The 9000-nt window shown below is 39.4% G+C and overlaps 1 protein-coding gene across 14 annotated transcripts in view; it reads left to right on the top strand.

Moving 5' to 3' along the window:
* The first annotated feature begins 1918 nt into the window (after positions 1-1918).
* The window catches only part of LOC104125196 (AKT interacting protein), a 17302-nt gene continuing 10220 nt past the window's right edge, over positions 1919-9000 (top strand). For all 14 annotated transcript variants that reach the window (XM_009637610.2, XM_035893156.1, XM_035893157.1 and 11 more), the window contains exons 1-8: positions 1919-2030; positions 3357-3562; positions 5566-5630; positions 5715-5815; positions 7120-7208; positions 7282-7380; positions 7601-7708; positions 8363-8423. In XM_009637610.2, the coding sequence (XP_009635905.1) occupies positions 1989-2030; positions 3357-3562; positions 5566-5630; positions 5715-5815; positions 7120-7208; positions 7282-7380; positions 7601-7708; positions 8363-8423 (771 nt within the window). In that variant the 5' untranslated portion in view covers positions 1919-1988. The remainder of the gene's footprint in view (positions 2031-3356; positions 3563-5565; positions 5631-5714; positions 5816-7119; positions 7209-7281; positions 7381-7600; positions 7709-8362; positions 8424-9000) is intronic.

Below are 9000 nucleotides of genomic sequence, written 5' to 3'. Positions count from 1 at the left end.
GTACATACCATATTCTTTGTTCTGCTCAACTCCCGTATCTCATCTCTCTGGTTCTGGAATAATGCAATTTATATTACCTAGTCCTAAAAAAAACGCAGCAGCACAAACCAAACAGAGAAAAAAATGCCACCCAAACCCCATAATCACTCCAGGTTCCAGCTAATTGTCTTCCAGCTTGCACCTCAGCTTCCAGCACTTGTCTGCCTTGTCAGAGCCATAGCACTCAGGTGCTCTCTTTGTGCGTCAGTTCCTCCTCCCGCTGGTTACACTGAAGTTTCCCGAGGAAATGTCATGTACCTTCCTAGCCCAGTGTCTTGCTGTCTTACTTAGTCTGGCTGAGTTTCATGGAAGAGAAAAGGCTGATGGCATAGCCCTCTGGCATGGCCCTGCTTTCCAGCCAGCAGATGGGGAAAAGTGAAAACATCTTCTCCCTACAATCACAGGGCATGCCCCAGCACAGTAGCCACGCTTTGACTTTCTGTTTTCAGTGGCTCAAAATGATGTGAGACTCTCTGGCTGCTGAACAGGAAAAATACCTTGGAGGAATCATGTGTACTGGAATGTTTGAGATGATTTTTGGGTGGGGAAATTAATTTTCATCACTTTTCTGAACAGTGCTTGCATTTTTTGAATGCTTGGCTGCTATGTAGTCTAGAAAGATACCTATGATTTGATATCAGTGTTTCTTTTAAAAATTTGCCATCGCTAGACTTTCTTTGTATAAATTGTCTGGCTTGGTTTTTTCTTTTAATGTGATTGGCATTTATTTTCCTTTTAGGAAGCTTTTTTTATCATAATGTTACCATTTTATCTATAAACTCATCAAAGCAATAGGTGAACAGGTGGTGCCTTGCTTACTGTAGAAAGTGTTGACTACAGTAGAAGCCTGTGCCATTCTTTCTGACATCCTATGAATTGCCTCGGTCAACATTCTACAACTTTCTGTTAAAGAAATTGGGTAAAGCGAATTGCTCAAACCCTTCATTAGTGTAGACAGAAATGGGGGGTGGGGAGGGGAAGGGAAGCTAGGAGAACTGGAGGGGAAAAAAAAAAAAGTGGAGGAAATAGGCTGTGCCAGACAAGAGGTGCTGTAGATGGGTGTTCTTGCATAAACAATAGCAAGACTTTTTTTTTTTTTTTTTTTTTTCTTTTTTAGTAAGAGGAAAGCACACAGTAATGACCCACTGAAACTCCAAATACCGCTGAAGTCCTTGTTATTGAACAAGCTGATCTAAAGAGCACTAAGCCCTAGTGCTCATAATGAAACCATTAAATAAGCTACAGAAAAGCTTCTATGTTCTGTGGTTTTGTCTATTCCTGGGGGTGTTCCAATGCAGATGAAAACAAAATGACACATACGTGATGCAAACTCCATGGGAGGATCATCTCTTTCACTGGGAACGGCAGGGATTTTTTTCAAACTGGAGCGCTTCAGAAACATGCAAAGTCAGCAGTGTATGCAAGGGCCAACACTTAACCAGAACTCCAAGAGTAAGCCATTCCAGTACAGTCTGGCGCTGGACTTGAATGGTGAAGGGATAACTTTTTAGTATTTGCATGTGTAGGGGATCTTTCTTGACTCTGCTGAGCCTTTTGGCCTTTTTTGGTCTTTTTTTTTTTTTTTTTTTTTTCCAGTTGGCAAGACAAAACACAGAGTGCAGCATCTAGAGGATCTATCTAGCAGGAAGAAGGCAGGGATTCACGTGCAAAAATTATTTCATAGACAGCTATATTATTGTCCTGGAGTCTAATATAATAGATCTTTGGCAGTTTTAACTGTTGTCAACCTTAACTACAATAAGTTTTCTTCTGAACTTACAGATATGTAAAGCTGGCTGCAGAATTAGATCTGAATCCTATTTATAGGAGTCCAGTTTATCTGTTGGAATGCATGTTCATTCTGTGTATTTTTAGGGTATAAACCAGAGAGGCCTGAGGACACTCCGAAGACACTGGGAAGTTGCAGTCCTTTATTTGGAATACACGTTATGAACCCTTTCTGGAGCATGTCTACAAGTTCTGTGCGCAAGGTAGGTATTTAATGACTGGATGCCATAAAGTGATAACATGCATTGAAGGGGGCAGTAGCAGTTCTGGGAAAGACCATCAGATGATCTATAAATACAGTTGGAGTGTGTGTGTTATCCCGAGGATTGTGATCAGTTTCAGTAAAAATGTAAGCTAGCTTTGAGCTGCGTTAACTGGAATGTGACTGTGGATGGAGTCTCCTCCAGAATTTGTTGACTTTTCTTATCTGAAGCATCTTTTAAGTAGGAAGGGTGAAACAGACTTGTTCAAAGGGTTGGAACACTTGTTTCTTAGGACATTTGTTTACTGTCTCATATAGACCTTAGGCCAGGTATTGCATGTGCTGTGAGCACATGCAATACCTGGCACAGAACTGTGCCTCCATAACACTATTGCTACTTTAGATTGTGTGTACAAGAGCATGATAGTTCTCGGGTTAATCACTTCTCAGGTGTTCTGTGCTAGGGCAAATTACGTGACTTTGTTGATGATGCTTGTGACATAAGTATTGTTACTATTCCAAGTCTCAAGTGCTTCAAAACACTATAGCCTAAATCATGCCTATAGTCACCACAGCTAGCCTAATCGCAAGTCTGTAGCCTGCAGGGTTGTCTTGGCAAGCTATAGAATGTTTTGAGGTCTGCACACAGTACAGTCTTCTCTAGCAGTGTAGCAGTGACCAATTAAGTAGAAAAGTTTTTTGCTTGGGTTTTTTTTTTTCTTTTTTAATAAAAGCATAGGCATAAAAAGGTTGCTATAGTAAAACTATTTAAAATGAGCTTGATATCGCTGTCAAACGGTGATTCTCCCACAGTGGGAATGGGCTATATGATCAGCTCCAAGTGTTGGTGTTTTAAGCACAGGCAGGAAGTGAAGTGTATGAAGTTTTCTGTAGAAAGTTCTTATTTCATCTCAGCTTTACTACACTACTTTTAAAGACTATTTCAAGTCTAGAACATGAGGATGCTTGTCAGTGGAAATGATTTATCTCGATGCACTGTGTGCTAGAAATAGGTTGACTTCTAAGCTCATGTTATATACTATCTGGTTCCAGTTTCTAAATAAAAGTAAGCCTCCTTAAGCTTTGTCCTAATCTGCAGATTTCCTATCCAGCATTGGTTACTTCTCTACCTGTAGGCTAGGTTTGATTGAATAAAGGTCTATTTAAAAACAAACTGCAGAGAGACACCGCCCCCAAGCAATAGAACAGCAAAACCCAAGGTTTTTTCATTTGCCAAACTTCTAATTAGCAAGGTTGGGTTTAAATGTTATGTTAAATGTTTATGAAATGTGGCCTGTAATCTCATGGTTCTCTTTTAATCTAACAGAGACCTGAAGCTGAAGAGAAAACTTTGAGTGGAGAGCTGCGAACCAGTCCTCTACGAGCCTCTACAAAGAAACAGTTGCCTTCTATTCCAAAGAATGCTGTGCCAATAACCAAGCCTGCTTCACCTGCCACGTCATCCCAGTCGACAAATGGAACACATGCTTCTTATGGGCCTTTTTATTTGGAGTATTCCCTCCTTGCAGAATTGTAGGTTTTCACTTTTTTTTGGTCTTTTTTAAGCCACTGGGCTTATGCTTCAGTGGGGAAAAAAAACATGCAGGGATCTAGTTCTTGCATGGTGTCTTTGCCTTAGTCCTTGAAGAAGGCAGTAAAACTTAAGTTCCACAGAATTCTTTTTCTGGAGCAGCAGCCTCAATTTCTTGAGGTGGCAGGGGGAGAGGAAAATGAGATGAGATTTTAAGGGATGTGTTTAGATGTGATTCTCTGAATTATATTTCTCAGTCTTCAAGTAAACGCGTTTTGGGTTTAGGCATCCTACCTAGTTATCCTAATAGCTTTTTGGTCAGAAATACAAAATTTTTGAAACAAGCATTAAAATAGAAGCAAGCAGATGTCTAGTGGGAAGATGGTTATGAATGTATGGTACTGTCTAATGGAGTTAGGATGTGGGAGCTTCCTTTAGTTCTTACATGGAACACTTGAACGCTGCCTGATACGGCTTATTAAATGGGTATTAGGAAGACTGTATTCTTTCCTGTCTTTCAGTGATGTTTAACATGAAACTTATGAGGGAGGAGTTACTGTGATTTAAATAGCTTTCTTTGGATCAGTTGCATTTGATCCGATCTAGTGATATGTAGGCTGCTGTGGGAGCATACGAGTCTCTTATTTGTCTGCAAAACTTTCTGGTTATAAAAAGTTACATAAACTGTTTTGTGCTACAAAGCTGAAGGGACTTCCTCTGTAATAGACGTACTGGATTCTCAAGTATGTAGTGCCTTTTGGAATGAAATCCCTGGAGTCCTTACGCAACACTGTCTCAGTTGTTACATTTAACCATTAAATTGAAAGTGTGAACTCTCAAAACATTAATCTTTTTTTTCAGGGAACTTGACCCTGACTTCTTGAATTAAGAAAGATATTTTTCTTCTGCAGCATGCAAAAATATATTGGTATCATAACGTAAAGTCCTCTAGTTTAACAAATTCATTATTAGGGGAATAATAATAAATATTATGGAAAATGTAAGCAGAGAACTGTGTTAATAGTTTGCTTTAAGATTATTGTTTATTTGTGCAAGCATGTGGAGTTCAATTTAATGGGCCTGTATGCCAAGTACTGGAAAACCTATCAGGTGAATAATTTGTTTTATCAGTTATAGTGTTAAGTAGAATCTGCGTGCCATACAACTACAGCTGGTTAAACTTAGTAGCAACTTCGCATGTTCATTGATTTGAAAAATAGTGAAAATAGCACATTTTGCCCCATAGTACTGTTGATTATCAAATGAACTTGCCTAAAAGGCAAAGGGAGAGGGAGAAACTTTTCATAATGCACTGGTCATTGATGACCAAAGATTGTGACTAGATTATCATCACAAGAAGTGAAATAGCAAATAAGTACTAATTTGGGAAAGACTTGGTCCATCTTGTTAATGAGATGCCTGGAATCACTCAATCCAGATCTATAATATACCCTGCTTCTTGACTCTCCTTTCTATCCTCTGTTACTTTGTTTTGTCAGTTGCCAGTGTAATTTCTGTTTGACCTGCAGCATAGTCTCATCTAAAACTGGAAAACTACTTGTTTAAAATTGAAGTTAAAGCTTTGGTCACATTTCAGAATTAACTACAACTGACTGCAAATCTGCATACAAAATAATTGCAATTCTTTTTTTACTTTGAAACTGGGGATTCAATAGATAAGTGGAAATCTCAGTACTGACACGCATTGAATGCATCTAGCGGGGGAAGAATTTATTTCTGCACTTACAGTTCTATCAGGAGAAATAATGTTTCCTGTTAGTCACTCTTTAAGTGGAGGGGTAGGAAAAGGAAGAGCAAAAGGATATGGTTTCGCTAGTTTTCTGCCACCTCCTCCTGTGAGCAGTCTGCCGTTGGGAATCGATGGTAAGTTTGGGAAGAAGTCCCCTGCTAAGCTCTTGGTCGTATGTTCTGGGTTTACTGTTGTCGGCTTGCTGTAGATTTGTTGTAGTTGTGAAGCTGTTCTAAATACTGATTCTAATTGCAGTACCTTGGTTGTAAAGCAGAAATTGCCAGGTGTCTACGTGCAGCCATCTTACCGATCAGCATTAAGTAAGTTTAAATTTAACTTTTAAAATTTTTTTATATATATATTTTTATAAGTTCTTTCACTCAAGCAAACTTTCTCACTTGCAGTGTGGTTTGGTGTAATATTCATAAGACATGGGCTCTACCAGGATGGTGTGTTTAAATTTACTGTCTATATTCCTGATAATTACCCAGATGGAGACTGCCCGGTAAGTGGTTGTGTGTGTCGTGGGTTTTTCTTGTTTTCTGATGTTTTAAGTATGACTTCTTGTTAAAGCTAATATGCCAATTAGCTTCTCATTTCCCTGAACTAGTTTTGTTCAGTTGGCTGGGCTCATTAGCGATGTCTTGTACAGGTTTCCTAACATCTGTGGAGGAATCATGTTACTCTGGTTACTGAGGCTGGTATGGAGTGAACTTCTGAGGTTAGATTCATTAGAGTATTAAATAATCACCTAGTTCTTTAGCTCAACTCCTGATCTGTTGCTTCCTTGGCAAAGAAGTTAACGCTGAAGTGCTTAAAGAAGTATCCAGATTCTGAGTAGCAATATAATGGAACATAAAATCCAGGCACCTGTGCTCTGCTTGCCGTAGTACTACAAGATTTCTTGCCTGTCTCTCTTCTGAACTGCATTGAAACAAAGAACTAAAATAACTTGAGGAGAAAGTTGATGAAACAAAGGGAGAGGGTGATGGATAGTATGGTGTTACCTTCCATCCCTGCTTTCTCTTTTTCTCTTTAGGGAAAAGTATCCAAGTTATTACATCCATTTAAAAAAAATCAAAATCTTGTGGCAATCTGACTCTCCAGAGCAGAGCAGCCGGCCCTCTTGCCCAAATTTCTTTCAGAGGAAGACTGGGGGACAGGTGTACATAACTGCTATACCTGTGAACGAGTTGCTATGTCAGGAAGCAGTCTGCTTGGTGTCAAGTTTTGTGTAAAGCTATCATCTTTAAAAGGACAGAACTAGTAGGAAACAGTTTCTTTCAAAGATTAGACTTCAGTATCTCTCATACAGCCATCATTCTTTTACTAGCGTGTGGCTTAAGACCTTCCTGTTGAAACTAAGTTTTCTTTTGGACGAGTGCATGAACACCAGAGGAAACTACCTGTACCGAACTGAAGACACCATGGCATCACTGCACAGTTTACTTAAAAAAGTATTGATTGTAGCTCAAGTATGTAAAAAGCTTTCAGTCAGAAATAGCTAAACCAGAAAAACTCCTTCAATCTGATCTCATCTGATATTATTATCTGTGTTGGCACTAGTGCTTGTGCAGTTAGCTGGATTAGTTTCCTGATTTGGTGATAAGCATGTGAGAGGGGACAAGACCCTGCATGTAACATGGTTGTGTTGGGTTACAGTTTCAGAGCTGGTATAAATCACTTTGGGTTGCTTTCTTTTAATACAGTAACAGTTAGAATTTGGAAGCAACATCTGACTGACCTTCATCCAGTGGTTTTAACGTTAGGATTGAAGTTGTCATAATGAATTTCTTTTTTCTAATGCAGCGCTTGGTTTTTGATCTGCCTGTCTTCCATCCGCTAGTAGAGCCTTTATCTGGTGAACTGGATGTGAAAAGAGCCTTTGCAAAGTGGAGGTTAGTGGTAACATATTGATGTATAACTTGAAAGAAGTTTGTTCCTTTCTTCATTGTGCTTTGTTCTTTTTAGGCGAAATCATAATCACATATGGCAAGTATTAATGTATGCTCGCAGAGTTTTCTACAAGATTGATACAACTAGTCCTCTGAACCCTGAGGCTGCAGTGCTGTAAGTATCTTCCGTGCGTATAGACGTGGTCTCTTAAGAGATTTTTGCATAGACTTGCAGAAACAAGAGATTGGTAAAATTGTTTATCAGTTCGTGGTTTCTACCTCTAGGCTTGGTTGCACTAGGAACTAAAGTTGAGGTTTTGCCAAGTCTGCGCTTCTAGAGCAAACCTGTGCTGCCTCCCTGCAAGTGCTTAACATTACTTACTTCTCTCTTGCAGGTATGAAAAAGATATTCAGCTGTTCAAAAGTAAAGTGGTGGACAGCGTCAAACTATGCAGCAGTCATTTATTTGACCAGCCTAAAATAGAGGATCCCTATGCAATCATGTAAGTACCATGAACAAATTCACCCTCTCCTAATGTTTCGCAAACAAGTTTCAGTATAGCTGTTGATTTGAAGCCTTTGTCTGCCAGGTTGACTGACCTGGTTTTCCTTACATTTATAGCAAGACTTTGAATATTCCTACCCTCATTTCCTTCTGTTTAATATTGGGTGAACCTTAAATACAATCAGACACTTGTGTTTACTGTTTTTTCACTAAGCAACCAAGACTTAAAAAAACCCTCAACAAAGCCCCAAAGCAAACGAAAAAAAGGCTCCAAACCACCCCACCTCCCTCGTGTAGAGATACCCATGGAGTAAATATTGCTTTGGGGCTTTCCTGAACTCAGTTTGCATGACTGTAGCTTTGTTTGTACTTATAAAATACTGTTAAGCTTGACTGCATGGGGGATGGAACAGTCAGCTCCATAGTGTGCTGAATTTTCACAGCAAACAAAAATGAAAACCTAAATACTGCATGTTGAAAAGATCCATGATGATGTGCATTTCAGTTCTTAACCGCGTGTTTTAACACTGAAAACTCAGACTTGTAGTTTACTTGAAACTCAACAAACTGAACCAAGGGAAATTGCTACTTTCTGCTCTGTCTCTGCTGTAGTTTGCAAAAATTCAGAGAGATGACTATACTTTCTCTGTAGTTTTTCCCCATGGAATCCAGCTATACATGATGAAGCTAGAGAGAAGATGTTGACTCAGAAGGTACGTGCAAAGTCCAGATTCTCACTATAGTAAGGGTTTATTGCCTGATAAGGGAAGAGAGGTTCTCTGTCTCTTTGTGATGAACATGTATTAGACAGACCTTATTCCACCCCTCTTGTGGATCAGCAGGCATGCTGAAACTGATTTGATCTGCTAACTAAGCAGTGATGTCACTGTTCTAACTTCAGTGTGTTAAGCAATTAATCATTTAGCCAGCTAGAAAGCTTTGTTAGTACAATTGTTGGCACGCTTGGCAGACTTCATGTTTAGGGAGGAAAGAAGGGGAAAGAAGAGATTTGCGGACTGCCTGTTAAGCTTGTCCTGCCCTTGTCATGACTGTTACCACTTCTGTGTAACCTGACAGTCCCCAACTTCTTTGTTCTCTTCTGTTGAGAGATCTTTCATTACTGAATCAAAGCTTCAGGGCTTTCTTCTCATTCCAAACTTTTGGAAGCAGCACAAGCAGAGTGAGTACCTTGCTCACGTCTCTAATGTTACTGATTTCTAATAAGAGAGTTAATTGAAGGGTGCTTAGAGTTACTTCTATCACAAAGCACTCTTACTGGTACAGCAGGAA

Source organism: Egretta garzetta, unplaced genomic scaffold (assembly GCF_000687185.1).
Source record: "Egretta garzetta isolate BGI_Z169 unplaced genomic scaffold, ASM68718v1 scaffold314, whole genome shotgun sequence".
Classification (NCBI taxonomy): Eukaryota; Metazoa; Chordata; class Aves; order Pelecaniformes; family Ardeidae; genus Egretta; species Egretta garzetta.
This window is presented reverse-complemented; position numbering and strand designations above follow the sequence as displayed.